This window comes from Chlamydotis macqueenii, chromosome Z, assembly GCF_036417535.1.
Source record: "Chlamydotis macqueenii isolate bChlMac1 chromosome Z, bChlMac1.mat, whole genome shotgun sequence".
NCBI lineage: Eukaryota > Metazoa > Chordata > Aves > Otidiformes > Otididae > Chlamydotis > Chlamydotis macqueenii.
Genome location: NC_141593.1, coordinates 24613119 through 24633225, shown reverse-complemented (window position 1 = coordinate 24633225; position 20107 = coordinate 24613119). Strand labels below are relative to the sequence as shown.

At 38.2% G+C, this 20107-nt stretch overlaps 1 protein-coding gene across 3 annotated transcripts in view; it reads right to left on the bottom strand.

Annotated features, from left to right (window-relative positions):
* Positions 1-19034, bottom strand: part of WDR41 (WD repeat domain 41) — a 30023-nt gene extending 10989 nt beyond the window's left edge. For 2 of the 3 annotated variants that reach the window (XM_086770565.1, XM_086770563.1), the window contains exons 1-10: positions 18870-19034; positions 15081-15196; positions 10485-10533; positions 8517-8648; positions 8138-8200; positions 7515-7626; positions 6065-6127; positions 4727-4837; positions 3215-3399; positions 155-276 (exon numbers count right to left, since the gene is read on the bottom strand). In XM_086770565.1, coding sequence (XP_086626691.1) covers positions 155-276; positions 3215-3399; positions 4727-4837; positions 6065-6127; positions 7515-7626; positions 8138-8200; positions 8517-8648; positions 10485-10533; positions 15081-15196; positions 18870-18920 — 1004 coding nt within the window. In that variant the 5' untranslated portion in view covers positions 18921-19034. The remainder of the gene's footprint in view (positions 1-154; positions 277-3214; positions 3400-4726; positions 4838-6064; positions 6128-7514; positions 7627-8137; positions 8201-8516; positions 8649-10484; positions 10534-15080; positions 15197-18869) is intronic. The other variant, XM_086770566.1, reaches the window with a different exon arrangement.
* Positions 19035-20107: the final 1073 nt, after the last annotated feature.

Here is a 20107-nt window from a genome sequence, read left to right as displayed (position 1 = left end):
ATCAGATCAACAAGCTCTGCCTAATAAAAGCATATCAAACTATAGATCAAGTTCCTACCCTAAAAATTAGATGTAGCTTTGCAGACTGTCTCCAGCCACCCTTCCCAGCTCTGCGTTTCTTTACTGCGTTAACAAAATGTAGTGTGACTCGTACCTGTTTGGAACCTTCTCAATGTGCAGTACAGAGGAGTCGTGAGCAGTTCTCTGGGAGGCAATCACACGCTTCATTTGAAGATTATATACGTATATGCCTTTCCCAACAGCAGCAAACACACACTGGAAAGAAAATTCAATGGAACAACTTACAGAAACAGACACTGAAAGATCACCCTGCATGTAATAGATTTCCAGCAGTACTATGACATCATCTAGGCCGCATTATCTAGCTTGTTTCTGTACTCGCGTTACTGCTTTATCTCAAACATACGGAATTAGAAACTTATACAAAAAATACGGATTTATTTTTAGGAAATTAGAGATATGCTCCTACACTCTGAGCTGTTGTTTCATTTCTGTATTTTCATCCTGTATCTTACAGTCTAAGCAGAAACTAAGAATACCAACAAATAACCCATTTCTTCAACTAAAAATTTATGTTCTTACACCAAAATAATGTTTTATGGTTGACAAACCCTTGTTTTATCAAGAAAGACTGAGAATACAGGAAGCTGTTCTGCATTTTTACCTTTTTTTTTTAATTTAACTGAAGCTGCACAAAGAGGTCTTGCTCAAGCATTTGGGCTCTATTAAATGTAGAAAAGGAACTCTCTCACAGAAAAGTATTACACAATATTGCAAAGATCTGGAACCATTTTGCATCCAATGCTGTTCTTCAGGAAGGTGCAGGGGCTCCGTCTCATAACCATCACAGCGCTAAAAAGCCACAAACAGTTTACAGATCATCGGACCTGGACCCACTCAAGACTTGTAGTGATTTTAGAGAGGACAAACATACAATTGCATGTACGTATGCACGACAAACATTTGGTACCAAACAGAAGAATGCAAAATGCTTCCATTCAATACATATTTGGGTTTTTGAACATAGTTTGTTTAGGTGATCGTATGCTGCATTTTTCCCTGAATGGCCTGCTTCCATCTACATAGCCTAAATATTGTCTTCTATTACCAATATTTTGTAAAACTGGTAACCCAGTGTCTTTGATTAAGATCTCCTATATTTATTCAACGGTGGTTTGACACTGTTCAAAACTCTTTCTCCAGGTTTTCATTGGGTTTTGGGCCTTTTTTAGTTGTTGCTTTTTTTCTCTTTTCTTATGCACATCTGTGGTGGGAGCTCCAATAGGTCTGAAACTAACCTCAGATTTCTGATATTCGTCCACCAAATAAAGGGAAAAACACTGAATCCATTTTCACTACTTTCCTAGTTTTGTGTGAGGCTCAATTCAGTGGCCTTCCACCTCACTCTTCCATTCCTACATCTAAGTCTTTTCTACCTTACAGTCTTCCACCTTGAGATAGTCTCTTGAGTTTCATATATTCTTATAGCTTTGCAAAAGATGCTCTACACAGTTTGTGGCAGGGTTTTGTTTTGTTTTGGTTTTTTTTTAACACAAGGGCCAGGAAAACCCTGGTATTCTCAAACTCAAATAAAGTAACAGATGAAGAAGCATAAATTGCACGCGCACGCACACATGTGCACACACAGTGTCAACTACAGAAGGACATCTTCTCCAACTACCTCACTACCAAGCCTGCTGACAAAGTTCCTAATAGAGAAAATACCAGGGTTTTTTTTTTGTTTTGGTTTTTGTTTGTTTGTGTGGGGTTTTTTTTAAGATGAAGAACAGTGTTCTGCTTTTAGATAACAGGTAACAAAGTAATTCATTATAGGAATACATTTCTTCACCACTTTCTAAGAAGGAACTTTAGAATACAGACAGCTCTGCCCTAAAAAGCACCCTCTATTTCAGGATGTAAGTGAAATATTCTATTCTACGATTCTGTGATTCTATGATGTAATGCTAGAATCACTTTTCCTTCCCACCATTCAAAAGTCTCAAAATAAATAAAATTCTGCAGCAATTTGTTCAGTTTAGTTCCTTGAATGGAAGAAAGTCCTGTTAACTGCTCTGAACTTCCCCAAATTCTTGCCTTAAAGCACATCTTGTGTAGCTTTCAAGAAGGCAGTCAGAATGTTTTGAAGTCAAATTACAGAACTTCTCCTGAACAGGATTGGCTTTTTGCTCCTTCTAGAACTAAGCACCTACAACAAAACCACTGAAAATTCTGCCTTTAGAGACATCTACATCTCTTTCCCCACCACATGCACCTCCCCCAGTATTTCTCTTACTAGTGTTTTAGGAATGCTCTTTTCACAAGTAGACAAGAACGCCAGGTGACTACTTGGCCCTCAGCCTACAGTCAGGCTTTTCCATAGCTTTTATTCTGTTACAGCTTGTATCTATGAATCCATTTCCAGGAATCCCTTCCTTAATCATTCACCAGCAACAGACCTACAGCCCCCAAACCAGAATCCCACTGTATCCCAACTATGAACCATCTTTTTTGTTTGCCACTAACTGTTGGTAACATTTCACAGAAGTAAACAACAACCTGAGAATTTTCAGTGTTTCCTGAACAATAATTGGCTCCTGCCTGAGTATTCTGACCAAAAACTCTTGGATTATCTCCAAAGCATGTTTACAGTAGACTAGATTTTGGGCTTATATTCATGCTTAGTACACTTGAGTATAGCCCACCTGAACAAAAGCAGCTATATTTATTTACTACAAAGCACAGACACATGCCTACTCTTTAATTCACTTCGTAATACCTTCAGCTATAGCTGTTCAAGAGGCACCTTATTGTGGAAAATTAATTTCCAGAACCATGCAATATAAAAGATGTATGCCATCAAAACACACACTTCCTATTTATTTTTCTCTAGCAGTACTTTTATTTTTTCATAGTGGTACTGTAAACAACGGATAAATATTCATCTGTCAAAAGAAATGTTGTTGTGACAGTCCATTATGTTCGTTTCCATATCATCAACATAGTATAACCTCCAGTTAGCTCAATGACCAAAGTTTTATATAAAACCTGTTGACTGTATAAAAATAGCTGTGCACATTTTCAAGAAGCCTCTCACATTACAACAAGTGAACTGAAAACACAAAACACTTGGCTTTCTGTGGTAAGGTCACACTAGCTCACTTGACGTAGTTTACTCTTTTTCAAAGCTTTTTACCTCCTCATCAGATGTTAAGTGTTGAACTGAAGTTTCATTTGGGCTTTGGGATAACTTTATTTCCGGCTGTGCATCCGGATGGACAGAGAAGTCCCAGAAGTTGCACTCAGATGCCTCTTTTGTCCAGTCAAGTGCATCCCAAACTATTAACTCACCCACATGAGAACCTGTCACAAAAGTCAAGTCTAGAGGGGAAAAGAAAAAAAAAAAACACACACACATAGAAATCAGATTATATTAAAAAAAATTACATTTCACACAAGGTTACAACCCCAGAAAGTTAAGAGACCCCATTTTCGAATGAAGCTATGTAGAATGTACAGCATGTAACTTACTGGACAAAATCCTCACCCCTTGAGTAAATACTTGTTTGACTACCTAGCAAAGCTTAGATGAGCAAAAGGAGACTTGCTTTCTCTTGGAAAATTAAAACTAGGAAGGAGAGCATTCACTGGCTGTGTCTATACAGATACCATACTGTGTTTTTAAGCCCAATATTTCTTCCCCTTCTGAATCAAAAAGGAGAAAATAATGGCAACAGGAAACCCCAGAAACAATTATCATAGAATCCAAGTTTTCTTCTTTCCAGCTTTGTTGGGGGCGACAAATATCAGAAGCCATGGATTGAAAAATAAGGGACTTTCTAAGAGAAGGAAAGCAAGATCGAGGACACCTGGTGGTAGGAAAAAGATAAGGGACACCTGGTAGTGGTTAGAGGAACTATGGGTATAAAAGCACTGACACAGTCACAGTAGTTGGCTCTCTGCCTAGCATGTGGTAAGGTCTGAGACTATGCTCTAACACCTGGACTATGCCCCAACAACTATGCACCAACACAGCTTCTTGTTACCTCTGTATCACAGTCCCTTCGAGCCAACCAGGCTGACATAAATAAGCCCAAGGACAAATATACACAAAAATTGCACCAGGAATAACATGTCCTGGGCTCTGGGGGTGCTCCATAAAAAAAAAGACAGGGAAGAACAAAGTAGAAGGGGTTGGTACCTGTAGCAGAGTAGACAGAATTTCAAGTAATAGCTTAGTATTGCCCTAATGAGCAGCTGAGATTGCCTAATCTTCCAGAGTCTCCAAATAATGGATTGATACGCAGACCCACTTCTGCACACCCAGAACTCTCTGTTACCTTGGGACTACAACTGCGAAGGATGTGGCATTGTATGTTCCAGTTTAAGAATCAGAAGGAACAAGAAAAAATAGCATTTTAAACTTTCCCAGTAGGAAGAAGACTCAGAGTTCCATTCCCATCAATGACATTGCCTCTTCAAGCCTTCTCTACATTGTAACCTGCCTGGTTTCATTTAACTCTTAATCCATAAATAAAATCATTATACTTTCATATTTCACTACCTTCGCAACTACACAGGAAGGTATATCTACTAGGTACGAAGTTTCACTCCAGTTAAAAGTTTGGTCCCCACAAGAACTCGACAGCTGAAATATCTATTCCACTGGTAACTAACAAAGCCAGTAACATCATAAAATGACTCTTACCATTGACACTGACTAATGACAAAATGTTATCCTGATGGTCAACAAGGCGTTTTACTTCAAGGACATTCCAACCTTCAGACTCATCATTAGAAGGAATCAACCTAAAAATTACTTCAAAGATAAGAGAAATTGTCTAAATAACCTTTATCATTCAGACTAAAATGTAGTCATGCTTAAATAAAAGAGATCATTTTCAGAAAGACACAAGCTACAACATATTAGTATAAGTAAGAGAGCACAAGATGTGCAAAGCCACTTATGACCACTCATAACACCAAAAAAGGTGAAAAAAATATTTCAGTGTTATTATTAAGGCCTCTTACTACAGCAACTATAGGATAAACAGTTCAGTCTAGCAACTCTGAAATTCAGAGAACTGGTCAACATCAGAAGTTACAAAAAGCAGAAGTGAAAAGTATTAGAAATCTTTATGGGAAAGTAAACTAAAAGTAAAACATATTTCTCAATGGCTCATCTGACTGAAAACTTATTCAAAAGGATGCAATATTCTCTAATAAGGCAATCAAAATCTCAAGGAATTAAGATTTTACTTTAACCAGTCTTGGAATTTCTTTTATGATATCTCAAGGGCACTACAAAAGAACTGCGGGAAGTTCAGATGGGAGTTCACATTATATATCAATGTCTAAGCACAAGACAACTATTTTTAATTTGCTCCTGATTCTTTGATCAGAATATCAGATTGCTATTTTTCAGCTGTGTTTAATCATGCTGAGCAAAGTTTGTTGTTTTGCTGATTCAGCATGCTACTTTTTCTCCTGGGATTTTTTCCATACTTTGAAATTTCAGTAATTTTATAAAATATTCTTATTTAAAAGACCACTGACCACTAGCTGATGATTTACAGTTTGCATATATAGAAAAGGCTGTCTCCAGCTGAGCAACAGAAAGCATCACATTGTCTCATTATAGCTTTGGACAGTATAATGAGACCAGCAACATCTCGTACTCCTGATCTTGGGATAAGGAGGCTCTAGAGAAGCCTAGTATCTGAGAGCTCAGATAATGAGTTCAGACCCTCTCCAGAAGAACAAACATAGACCACCACAATCAGATCTGGACAGGTGACAAAAACAGCAATAACAATAACAAAGAACATAGAAAAGTTTTGTCATGCAGATCGCACCAAAATTCCTAAATGAGATTAGTATTGTCTGCCTCTTTGTCAAATAAGGGAAAAAGGAAGAAGGTTTCTAATCACAAACTAACATCATTTACTTTTGCTATACAATTCCAGCAGCATGCTCTTTACGCATATGTCTGATAAGCAGTTGTTATAGAGGAACATGAACATTTACAGGAATGCAACATACTCACTTAGTTCTTTGCCAACAGCTGCTGCAACACAGTTTTTAGGCAATTCAACCAAAGCACTGATACCTTTGAAAAAACACAGGAGATAAGGGAGAAAAGGATACTTATTGGCCATAAGAAAACACAGCAAACTGTTAATTTCTTACTAATACAGTTCTTCATAATCTTCCTTCCACTTTTAAGTTATTATCAAAATAAAAGTATATTGCCTGAAGTGAAAGTCAAACAGCATTGAAAGTGAACAGATTACCTCAGATGAAGGTAGAGTCAGGAGTTTTGGTCCCGAATACAGCAGAATTCTGAACATCAAACTTGAGGTGAAGCTGGGAATCAGTAACTTTTTTATTTTAAATACACTTAAGATTTTTATGTCCTAATGCTGGACAATATCAAGGACACTGTGGTAAATATTGAGACTCCAAACATATGCAGTACCAAAGTTACTAGATACTGATACCACCACAGTATGCATGATACTAAAATACTGTGCAGAGCTAGCTGAAGAAGAATAGGGCACAAGATAAAATGTCCATTTTGCTGTTATTCCTGCACAGAATTCCTCCAGTCTGTGCTGCCACACCATCAAGTGAAAATTACCCAAGGAAAAAGCAATCTGCCTCTTTCCCCACAAAAGAAGCAAGAGATTAGGAGATAAGAGAGGGCTTGTGCTGCACATCTCATTGACCCTTTGTACAAAAGTTTCAATAGCACCTCATGCTAAGCACTTACAGCACCACTTCCAACTGGCATTTGGCATGATATTTCATACTGAACCAAAATAAGTATTAATATCCTCAAAGATTCAGAAGGCTTTACCTATCACTACTCCATTCTATGATAAAAATGCGGAAAATATTGGTTCCAACTCTGAATTTGATTCACAGCTTCATAGGTATCTTTGTAAAGCATGGCAATAATGTGCAACAATTTTATTTGCATGGAGAGATAATATATAAGCTTATTAATAGAAAATCATTATTGACATTGAGATCTGATTACATTTACTGTATCTCTAGCAAAATCTGTATTTTCTACATCAAAAGTATTGATTCTTAATAATAATTAAAAAAAAAAATATTTATTGCTCTACTACTGCAAAGCTTTACTTAGGAATAATAAAACTCCCACTCCTTAATAGAGAAACCTAGTCAAAGGATCTGGTTCACGTTACAGCAAACATGTACAAATCAGCATCCAAGGTCTAGCCCTAGAAGTCCAAGCTAATGTACAGTTATTGAGATTTGACATATTCTAAAACTCACACAGCACAGGAGATTAAAAGCAGTCTTAATTCTGAAATTATTATGCCTGACATTTAAAAAAATAGAAAGTGGCTCTAATATATAATGTTACCATTGGAATTAAAGAGAATTTGCCAAGTTGGTTTTGCATCATTATACAGATCCATTTTACTTGCACTTTAACAGCCATAATGAGTCATTTACATTTTTACCTGCATCAGTAAGATGACTAGTCTTACACAAGAGATCTAATTTTCGGTTCCAAACACATAGATCACTCCCTCCAGACAACCATACATCCAGTCTTTGAAGAACTGTCAAACACTGCAGAACAAAAATCAGATATATGTCCCCTGCAAAAGTTCTACAGGGAATTTTTCAGTGAAATGATCATGAGCTTTAGGAAGATAAAGCTATAAGTACTAAGAAATACAGCATTAAGGTGTCACTTTCTCGGGAAATACAGATTTAATTATGTAATATATGTTACATTTTTCCAACAATAATGCAAAAACTGATTTTTCAGTGATTTTTTTCCTACTATTAATCACAAAGAACTAGTTTGACTGGAGGTTAACTTTTCCAACATAGTAACAAAACCAAGCCATAAAATGACCTTTGTTCTACATCCTTTCAAAGAGAAAATTGAGGTATTAAGAGTCCCAAAAACAAATGAAGAATTGTGCCCACTTCTCAGCCACTCATTGTTTATCTGTTCTTAAATCAAACATTGCTGTTCATTTTAAAACACCTCCCCATATAGTCCATGAGCCATACATAATATATTATTGTATACAACAAAACAACAGACATACCTAGGGTTTCCTCATCTTACCTTTACAGTAGAATGGAAACATGACACTTTCTGAACCTGTCTGCCACTAGTGCAGTCCCAAACCTGACTTCATTCATTAAGGAAATGGAAAGATTTTTAAATATTACAAAGACAACTGCTGTGTTTGTAACTAAATGACACAGTGGGAAACAGGTATGTAGAAACCCAGTCTTCTAAACCGTGACTGTCTTTTCAATGGAAGAACTGCATGTACTTGTAAGCAGTAACTAGTACAATCCTAGTGTAATACAATTATACTTATTGAATATCACCAGTCAATAAATTTAAACAACGTGCAGACTGTCTCAAGGCTACCTTTAAAAATAAAAAACAACCAAAAGCCCATAGACATTTGAATCTTCTCCAGATCTAAGGATACAATAACTGTTCTATCAGCTGATGCTGTTAAAATCAAACTTTTTTTTTCTTCAGAACCATCTGATGAAGAAAATGGTGCTATAGCTGTAATTTTGTGTGTGTGTCCATGAAGTTCAAAAAGTTTTTCTCCAGTCTGAAAAATAAAACCATGGAAAATTAAGGTAAAATCTGGAAAATGCCTACTGTAGCATATGACATAGGTACCAAATGACTTTCAAAAGCAAGATTTTCTAAGAATCTAAAATCTCCCTTCCTAAACTAATTTATGGATTTACTTCTTACTACTTTCAATACTGTTCAAGATCTTACCCAGAATTAATAACATATTAAATATAAATGTAAAGGAGTACTACATAACAAAAATTACTCCAAGAGTAAAAATAACCTCTAAAAGCCCTTAAGAGCTATGTTGCATATTAAACTCATTTCATTTTAATGAAAATATTGGCCATTCATCCTTTTTAACAGATAGGACAGTAATTCAGATTTGTTGACAAACTTTTTCTTGAAAAAGTATTTTTTTATTTCAATTATTAGAAAAACTTGACCTATATTTATGGCATACACAGTACTGCCAATAAAACTGATAGTTTTATTTAGTATGTACATTATCTACAGCATCAAGCTGATGGTTTAGATAACTGCAGCCACTTCTGCTCTGTTCAGTTAGAGGACAAAACCCTACAAACAAACACGCAGAAGCATACTGGTATTTTAATCATGCAATTAAAATACAGGCTAGTTTTAACTATAAACTTCTTTACACTTGTAGGTTAAGTTTTTTTAATTAAAATTACAAAATATTAGCTTTAACAAAAACATAATAAAAACCCTACAGAAGTAGAAAATGGAACTCAGTTCCTAAGCTGGATATCTAAATGAGTTTTATATTCACAAACTGCTCAGAATACTGAGTATATATACTCACATACACAATTTTGAATATTCAGAAACAACTTCCTTTTCCAAATTACAGAATTATAAAAGGCCTTCAACAACAGCAAAGCACTAACTGAAACTGCTCAAAACAGGGGAAGAGTTTGAAGTTCCCCCAGCCATATTTTAAAATTACACCATCATAAATGTCACATATAAATTTTTCAGAAGGTTTCCAAAAAAGTTTACAGTCCAAGATTTCTTTCTTCCTAAATTTGAATGCTTGATATTCACAGTTTAGATAGCACAGTATGTCTCCCTTCTAGACTTCCTGTTGAACAATCTAACTTGTATACTAACACAGGTCTAATGCGCAACACTTCTCTGTAATTTCATCAGTGATACAGAGAGAGCAGAAGAGCAGAATAGTGGGTATTAAACTTACAGAACACTATTTCTGTGATAAATCTAATGTCCTAGTAAAGTTTTCAAAAGTTTATAAAAGCGTTCAAAAGCACAGCAAGCAAGTAAGGCCTTATTTGTGCTCTACATGAAATGTTTAACTTACACCGACTTTGGTGTCTTTCCAGTACAGTTTTGTGTTAGCTGTCCATTATCTCTAACCAGTTAGAATACAAACAGATATTGCTAATAGAGCCACTGAAATGTACTTAAAACTTAAGTATACATATTAATCTTGATAGGACTGGGACCTTGCCATGTATTTGTTGAGCTACTAGTGAACATTTCAGTGCCTACAGCAAACACCAAATGTATTTTTAAAGAAGAATTAAAGCCTGAAGTTCATACATGCTTCTGCTTTTCACACCATAATTTTATCTCAAATCTCTCTAAAAATCACTATATCTTCCCAAAACATTCTAACTTGGGTTGACATAACTTTTACTTCCCTAGCTCTCCTTTGTAAACTAAGATTTGATAGACTCCCTCCCTCCACTTTTACATTTTCAAACAGTAGCTCTGCAGTATTCTTATTTATTCTGCTTTTTTGCTACTAGACATTTCTAACTCCTCTCCCCAACTTTTACTCTCTCCAGAGCACACAAGCTACTCCCCCAAAAAATGAGCTAACCTGAGCGTTCCACAGAAATATGATTCCATCATCTCCTGCAGACGCAAATCTGAAATGGAAAAAAAAAAAAAACAAAGCTGTGAAAACTTCAACATAGCATAATGTAATGGAAAAGCAGTAAACAGTTACCCAAGAAAAATAATTACAAAACATATAAGACTCTTGCTTTAAAGAATAAATACACATTCATAAATCCCAATTACAGTTTATAAGCTGAGGTCAGTACATTTAAACAGGTGTTTATCAACACATACTTAATATAAGAACAAGGTTGAAGAATTGCCAATACATACTATTACAATAAGCTCTTCAAATAGATACCATTAAAATAAGGAGTTGGCTGGATGGCCGCACTCAGAGAGTGGTGGTCAACGGCTCAATGTCCAAGTGGAGACCGGTGACAAGTGGTGTCCCTCAGGGGTTCGTGTTGGGCCTGGCCCTGTTCAACATCTTTGTCAGCAACATGGACAGTGGGACAGAGTGCACCCTCAGCAAGTTCGCTGACAACACCAAGCTCTGTGGTGCTGTTGACACGCTGGAGGGGAGGGATGCCATACAAAGGGACCTTGACAGGCTGGAGAGGTGGGCCCGTGCAGACCTCATGAAGTTCAACCAGACCAAGTGCAAGGTCCTGCACCTGGGTCATGGCAATCCCAGGCACAAATACAGGCTGGGCAGAGAATGGATTGAGAGCAGCCCTGTGGAGGACTTGGGAGTGATGGTAGATGAGAAGCTCAACACGAGCAGGCAATGCGCTCTTGCAGCCCAGAAGGCCAACCACATCCTGGGCTGCATCAAGAGGAGCATGGTCAGCAGGTCAAGGGAGGTGATCCTCCCCCTCTGCTCTCCTCTGGTGAGACCCCACCTGGAGTACTGCGTCCAGCTCTAGAGCCCCCAACATAAGAAAGACATGGACCAGTTGCAGAGGGTCCAGAGGAGGGCCATGAAGATGGTCACAGGGCTGGAGCACCTCTCTTATGAGGACAGGCTGAGAGAGTTGGGGCTGTTCAGCCTGCAGAAGAGGAGGCTCCGGGGAGACCTGATAGCAGTCTTCCAGTACCTCAAGGGGGCCTACAGGAAAGATGGAGAGAGACTCTTCAGTAGGGCCTGTTGTGACAGGACGAGGGGTAATGGTTTCATAATAGAGGGAGGTAGATTTAGATTAGACATTAGGAAAAAAAATTTTTACACTGAGGGTTTTAGAACACTGGAACAGGTTGCCCAGAGAGGCGGTAGATGCCCCATCCCTGGAAACATTCAAGGCCAGTTGGACAGGGCTCTGAGCAACCTGATCTAGTTGAAGATGTTCCTGCTCCTTGCAGGGGGCTTGGACTAGATGACCTCTGAAGGTCCCTTCCAACCCTAACCATTCAAGGATTCTATGATTCTATTCATGTTTACAAATATTTTCCTGAACTACAACACCTTTCTCTTAGATTCTTTGCAGTTACAATGTTCATGAAACTGGCTAACAGAATAAGTTTTCAGGTATAAAGCCACAGGGATTTTTCCCCACTCTTTCTTCCACATATCCTCCTGCTTTATTCTATTATAGTTAAAAAAAAAAAAAAGTAAGCTGTACTTTCTTCAAAGCCCCTTCTTTCAAAACATTGAAGTAAAAAACAAGGTTCCATGCACACTTCTGATAACAATACTTTCTTGTCTTCAGTTGCCTTTTCAGTTCTATTACACCTTGTTTTGTCATAATGCCAAGAACTTAAAATAGCAAGACTCTTATAATTCAGCAATAACCCTTTGAATTCCAGTTCCTTTCTTGAGTAATATTGGAGCTGTGCGCCACGTGAACAAAATTCTGAGAGGAAAACTGGTGTCTGAAGGAAGGCATAAGTGTAATTAATTCATCAACACAGAAGTTCAATAGAGTGCTGTTTTGTATATTTTTCTCCTCGTCTTCTAATTAGGACTTCTGTTTAAATATAAAGGTATATTGTAGTCAGTTACCCTACAGTTACATTCTGTTCACCAAGGTGGAGATTCATGGGTCACCTGATTCTTTTCCAGTCATGATCCTGAAGGAGCAAGGAATGGTCAAATGAGCATAAAAAAAAAAAGCTATTCTTAAAATGTGTTATGAACTCTGTTTATTTTAATGTGTCAGGTGCTAGAGTATTACATGCCATTTTATCTCAGTCCATTTTCTGAAACACTCTTGCTGAAGCTTAGGCTTCTTTAGAGATCTTCCAATCAATATGACCCTCACTTCATGTCCAAAAAATACAAGAGAAGAAAAAAAAAAAAACAGCTTTCTGTTACATTTATACAGGATTTATTTAGTATCTTCAAAAAACAATCTGAGAAAATTTTCCACTCACTGGTTTTAGCTGAGCCACTGAGAAAACAAGAAAATCCTTCTGCAAAATTCTCAATAAGATGATATTATCTAAAGACCTGAAGCGTGAAACTTGGCTTACAATAGTTGACAAAAAGCACACAATGGAATAGCTGCAGAAACCAAATAAAAACATTTCAGAAGCTGTGTAACAATATTAATTTTATTGAAAAGAATCAAGTGAAAAATATTATCAGCTGTTTAACAATCCAGAAACTACCATATTCTAGATAAATAAAACCTTAGAATTACTGTCCAGTGAAGCAACTAGTAAACTCCTCAAACTTTCAGAATATTAACCAGCTATATAACTTACTCCTTATCCATATGCTATTTTATAATCTATCTTCAATGTGGCCATCCAGGCTTTAGTTTTACACTGATTATTGTTAGTTTAGCTTCAATAATTTACCTGCTACCATACAACAAACTCCAAAACGGTAAAAGATTTATTTGCATTGGACAGTGCCTGCAATCTAAGAATACTCTGATATTTCTACAAAGACAAATTACGTCTATTCAGTATATGTTTGGGGAAAAAGGTACTTTGAGGAAAGGTTATCTTAACAACTTGTCTGGGAAAAAAAAGGATTGAAAAAAATCCCACAAGGATCTTCCGTTTTTATATGAATCTTCTGGTGGATTACTATAAAGTAGAAAAATAAACTTTATGGTAATGTATGTACATTTTCTTTTATATATATATAAATTTATATATATATATAATTTATGACATTAAGAATGCAGACTGACAAGCTAAAAAATCTCCATGGAGTCTTCTGTGATTTTTTTTTTTAATACATGTATTTACAAAATCATTAGAAAAAAAAGATTCTGCGGGCATTCCAAATTTGGAAGAGACTACCTGCCCAATCAATGTGCACGGGGAAGGAGAGAATCCGCCTTCATAAAACACCTGCTGTACACTGCAAGGATATAAAGCAAACTCCCATGCACATTAAGTTTGTGTAGCATATTGATGAATACATTAGAAATCCCCTTCTGAGCCTAATCCATAAAAGACAAAAGCTACTGCACCTTTTTAACACAGACACTCTCATCTGTTAGATATGTTCATACTTCTAAAGGTTTTCTATTGAATTCTCCACATTAGCCAAGAGTCACTACAATTACTGACTAAAGGCTCCACAACCTTACTTTTAAGGCAGAGAAATATTTCCTCTCCTGCAGGACTGTTAAATTAGAGAACATGTAAGGCTAATTTAGACAAAGCTAGGATAGAAGCCAGGTCATAACGTAAAACCACCATAATTTGTTCTCTCAAACAAAGTGCCAATGGTCAACGCAGTCACTTCACTTCTGCTTCATAACAAGTTTTCCAGTTTTTAGATAACTCCATCCTCAGAGTTCACAATAAAGTTGGACCTAGCTACAAGGAACTAAGAACAGAACAGATAAAGATTGTCTGCGAATATACAAAAAAAAGTCCACAAAGCTAAAAGTTGGAAGAGAGAAACAAAGGAACTGTCAGGTTTCGAAGAAGTACAGCAAGTTGAACAAGATCAAATTGAAGGAGATATGTAAAGCAAAGATTAGGCATGTCTTGAATATTACTAAGTAGTAATTCTGAATAAAGTGGTCAAAATTTCAAAATTTGAGAAGTTCAGGAAAAAAAAGTTGCATCAACTGAAGCTCTAGTGAATTAAGCACTAGATTTTCAGAAGGAAGCATAACAAAAGATTGGAAAGAAAGGAACAGCCACATTCAATATTGTTGAGAATGTCAGGCTCAATTGCTGCAGTGTAGCTGTAGGAGTAGATTACATTCTTGCATACAACTACTAGGTGAAATAACAGCTGTCCTCAATTCAAAAACATAACACATATGCATCCCCTCGGAACAGAAACAGACACCAGTGCATATTGTCCTGGGAGAAAGTGTACATATGCATGTACAAAAGGGAATGTTCAACCAGCAACAGCTTGAAAAAGAAGGGCTTAATTAGCCAAAGGCATTTCTTTCAAACAAATGAATTTGTACCAGGAAACATAACTCCATCACTATCATTTTCTCATGAAAGTATAACTTACAAGAGAAGTCAAAAGATGCAGTAACATACAAAGGAAAGGGAGTGTTCAGCCCTTACCTTCTTTAACTCCAGGCTCTTCCCGCCCTCCCACATCAAAAATAAAAGGAGAGGATTAATAATATTACTAAATTTTCATAAACATTCTCAGAAGTATTGACAAGGATGCTGTGAAACAATGTGAAATGCAATTTCATACCTGCAGTCATCTATTTGCACTAGAAATCGCACTATATCTTGATGACCTTTCAAGACAAGGAGCTCCGTGTAAGGATTCTGTATTTGTTCTTCACCAATAGTCTGTACAGATGATTTCTAAAAGGCATACAAAAGAAATTAAATTTATTTTGTACTGACATAATTATTTTCATCAGGTCTTTGTAATGTCTTACAATCTACGTATAGGCTCATGCATGAATGTACAGTTACATTTGAAGTTAAATTAAGTTTCTGAAATATAATTTTACCTTAATGAAAATCATTACAAAACATCCTTTCTTATTATTTCAAGTAAATAATATCCTTCTATAGCATGTATTTTAAATTATAATATAGTATTTTCTTTTTAACAACAACATTTTGTATGTCTTTAATCACTGCTACACCAAGACAAAAACCTAGTTTACTCATGAGCTGTCATGTGGAGCCAGCTTCATGACTCAATTCACCATACATCCAGTTTTTCATTAAATTACACCTCTTCCAAGAGGTCTGTGAACCTCTCATATCCTTCATCTATCGTTCAATTTTTAAATCCTATATAAGGACAACATATTTAAAATAAATAAGAATAAATGCTGTTCTGTGACATAATATATAAATCATTCCTTGGGACTCTATTCACAAAATACCAAAGCAAATAACTTTAAAAAAACATAGAGAATGATTAATCATTTAATACAAGAGCACCTGCAATTACCCCCAACTAGACTATTAATTAAAAGAACAATCAATCACTCAGAGCAAGCTGATCACCAGAAAGGGTCAACAAAATATTGCACAGGACTGCTGTTTTGAGGCACAATAGTTCTGCTAATCTCAATCATCAGTTTGTTTCAACAGAAGACAACTATTTTTTTGTATTTACGGTCTTCCACAGTCTGGAACGACTTGCTACCAGACATTATTTAAAAAATAAAAAATTTAAATAGCTCAGTAGTAACTTGGTGACAGTACTCTCCCCCTAGATTTATTTTACACAACAGTCAATATAATCTGTCTCATCTGTGAGGACTTCAACATAACCTACACTGTAAAATAGCAACTACTGAACAATATACAACATGCAGCATACATGAGAGGCAATGACATGAATGACAAACATATTATCCTCGGAAACTTCAACATCTTCTTGCAGGAATAACAAATTATTTTCTGTCACTTCTGTATTGATACTATGATACTATTCTTCAGAAGTTAAGAATGACAAAGTTAATAAAGACGGAAAGAAATCTGTGTTTATTTTTTAAATGAAGAGGTTGTCAAAATGCTAGTTCTTGTGATTTTATCTTTGTTTTGTGCTATCTGATGCATTTCATGAAGCAACTGTTCCTCATTTTATGCAATTATGTGAGAATAGCAGTTCCCATTTAAAATAGTGCAAGTAGCATCTGCATGGTCATAAAGAAAAGTTGGACAAATATGTAAACTTGGAGTTCAGCTGTCAAAAGTTAATCAAAACAGTCCCTAAAAAAAATTTAGAGTTCTAAAAATCCTAAGCAAATCTCAGCATCGCTGGATGACTTCAGCAGTACTGTAGTCAGAAGAGATCTGTTTACTAATAGAAACATACATTCACAAAACAATTGTAACACAGCCTTGAAAAAGTCAGAATTTGTAACAATATCCCAGTTCTATATTCTATTGTCACTTCCTATTCAGTCAAGACAGTGCTACTTCTTTTGAACAATGTGTCTAATCTTATTTTTTCTTAAGAATTCCTGGGAATATTGAAAGGTACAGGGCTGATGAAGTACTACAGATAACAAGAAAATAACAGGTTTTTCCCCCAGTACTATCACATAACCAGCTATGTTTTTTTTCAGATCTTCATTAATATTTACTGAAGTGTTTGGTTGCATGTGCATTCTTTCTCTGAATAAATCTATTTTTTTATTAATTGAATCACCAAGTTTTTCAAAGAGAAAGCTAGACGCCAATGCCAATGGTATCCATTTGCAACTCACATGTTTTATGCAGGACCTGTAAGCATCACAAAATAATCAGTAAAAAACCCTCAGCTTCCGAACTTCCTATAATTCCTGTGATCTGAAGCATTTAAAAGTGCGATTTTTGAAAGCAGTTCACAAAAAATATGGATAGAACAGTACACAGACATACTCATATATGTATCGTTGAGCATGATAAATTAGCTTATTCGGACCATGATGCTACTGCAGTTAGACTGCTTCCATTACCAGAGCCACTCTGCTTAAGACACATACCATGGCTATCAATGGAAGAGATTCAGGAGCTTAAGCCTAAATTATTTCCAATCACATAGGAAAAAAAAAAAAAGAAATGGGTAAGGAGAAATTTCCATTTCATGAATTCAGGACAGATTTGCCAGAGGCTTTCTCTATTCACCCAGTGCAATTTCACTCTAATACATGTGGCCTTTTTGCGGCTGGCTGAAGCCATAGCACATGAAACAAAAACTAAGTTCATTGCTCACACACTGCTGTGGACTTCCTTATCTATTAAAGAAGACTACAGAGAGAATTAATGGTTATGAAGATGATCTTTAGATGAAACATTACACAATGCAGGAAAAAAAAAAAGGAATAAAAATAGTCTGGGGACTAACCCTTATCAATACTCATTATTTGTTTTTTCCACAGAGAAGCAAAATTATCACCATCACTCAGCAAACCAGTGGTAGCAATGAGAACAGAAGTCCTGTGGATCAGGTATAACCAAGCTACAGATGGCAGCATGAAAGAACTGGACCACACCTTGACTCACACTCATGCTTTGTGGAGTAACAGTGTAACTAAACCATAGCTAAAGTTTAAACTTTGGAGATGGACTCACACCAATGTAGTTTTCTAGCGCATCTTAGAAAGCTGTTGCATATTTCCCATCTTCCTCTTCAAAACAACTGCACAGAAACCTGCTAAATATGGCTGCAATACAACCAATATTTTGACTAATGACAAAGGTCAGAAGCATTCCCGAACACTGTCATTCCAAACTGGTACAGACTCCAACTTCCACCAAAGTAACTACTGGCATTTGAAACCACCCATGACATTGTCATGCCTTACTCATGTACAGCAGATGAAAAACAATTACTTCCTCATATTTGTCTAGATTACAAAAGCACTAAGTGTAAGCACTCCAGTAATAGTGTTAATTAACTCTTGTTAAGTCCAGGCTGAGAACTTCAGCAGAGTCTTAGGGACAAGAAAATCACAACAATCTCTCCCTCAGATCCAGCAAAACTCTTTTCCCCAGTAAGGCAACAGGAAGGATGTCTGTGTTCAGCGCACTACATAGACCAAGTTCGTTTTTTGGAGAAGAAACTGAGAAGAAACGCCAGAAGACTACTACAAACTACAACTAGGCCAACATAAATAATAAGTTACTGCCTACAATTTACATTCTCGACCTGGGGGTCCCGAGGGCAGGACTCCGTATGCTTGCCAGCAATACGACATAACCCCCACGCAAACCCCACGGGCTTGGCTGTTTGTTTCCGTGGGGTTTTTTTCTCCCCTCCCCTCCCCTCCCCTCCCCTCCCCTCCCCTCCTTCGCTTCACGGGAGCTGATAATCCCTTCTAACAGCCAGACGGCCGGACAGGCTGCTAGCCGGCCCTGAAGGCCTCCGGAGCCCCACGCCCTGCCCCGGGTCCGGCCGGCAGCCCCGGACTGCGGGGACAGCGCTCCGCTCCCTGCTCCCCGCCCAACGACCCTAAACCTCCCCCTGGCCCCGCCTCCCGCCGCCAGCTGCTCTGCCCTCTTCCCCCGCGCCCGCCCGCCGCCCTACCTCCGCCAGGCCCTGCGGCTCCCGGCCGCCGCCGATCAGCCACCGCAGCATCGGCAGCGGCACCCGCGTTCCCCCCCCCGCCACCGGCGGCTCCCGACGGCAGCGAGAAGGCCCCTCGCCGCCCGCTGTGGCTCGGCGGGATGGCCCACGGGCGGGAGCACCCACGGGCGGCAGCACCCGCCGACGGACAGGCCTTCTTAATCGAGCTCCGCGCGGAGAGCAGCCCGCCAGCGGGCGGGGCCTAGAGGGGCCTTAGCAATCGATCGCCGAGTGGGCGCCGTGCGGCCGCCGGGGGGCGCTGTGAGGGGGCGGCGGTGGGGCGTGGAGCGTGGGGGGGCGGAGGGGGGCTGGGGTTGGGCCGCGGGCGGGTTCTGCAGTTTAACTGCAAAGCGTGTTAGCCGTATAACGGACAAATAAAGTATTTGCTAGCTTCTTACTTGCTGTCTTCCAATTTCTGACAAAATTCGTTCTACAACAAAATAATAATTATTACTGTTTTCATAGAATCGTAGAATCATAAAATCTTTAAGGTTGGAAAAGACCTCCAAGATCATCAAGTCCAACCATCAACCTAACACCACCAACTGTAGCAGCCTTTTCCAGTGCTTGACCACTCTTTCAGTAAAGAAATTTTTCCTAATATCCAGTCTAAACCTCCCCTGCCACAACTTAAGGCCATTTCCCGTCGTGCTGTCGCTAGTTACTTGGGAGAAGAGACCAGCACCCACCTCCCTACAGCCTCCTTTCAGGGAGCTGTAGAGAGCGATGAGGTCTCCCCTCAGCCTCCTCTTCTGCAGACTAAACAAACCCAGTTCCCTCGCTGCTCCTCATAAGACTTGTTCTCCAGACCCTTCAGCAGCTCTGTTGCCCTTCTCTGGACACGCTCCAGCAACTCAACGTCCTTCTTGTACTGAGGGGCCCAAAACTGCACATAGTATTCAAGGTGCGGCCTCACCAGTGCCGAGTACAGAGGCATTTTGTGACCATCTTACCTGTTTCCTGAAGTAAATGACCACCAAAATTTTCTGTATATAACAGATTTCCCTTGGCTGTGACTGTTTTCATTCTCCCTCGCTGAACCTCCTTTGGGTCTGCAGTGTCCTGGGGCAACAAATACAAACGAAGCTGCACCATCGGCCTAAATGAGAGCCTCACATAATTCACAGTCCTGCTCCTCCTCTCTCCTTAACACGATCTTGGCAGCCTTTTTGAATTTTAGGTGCACATGAAGCAAGATC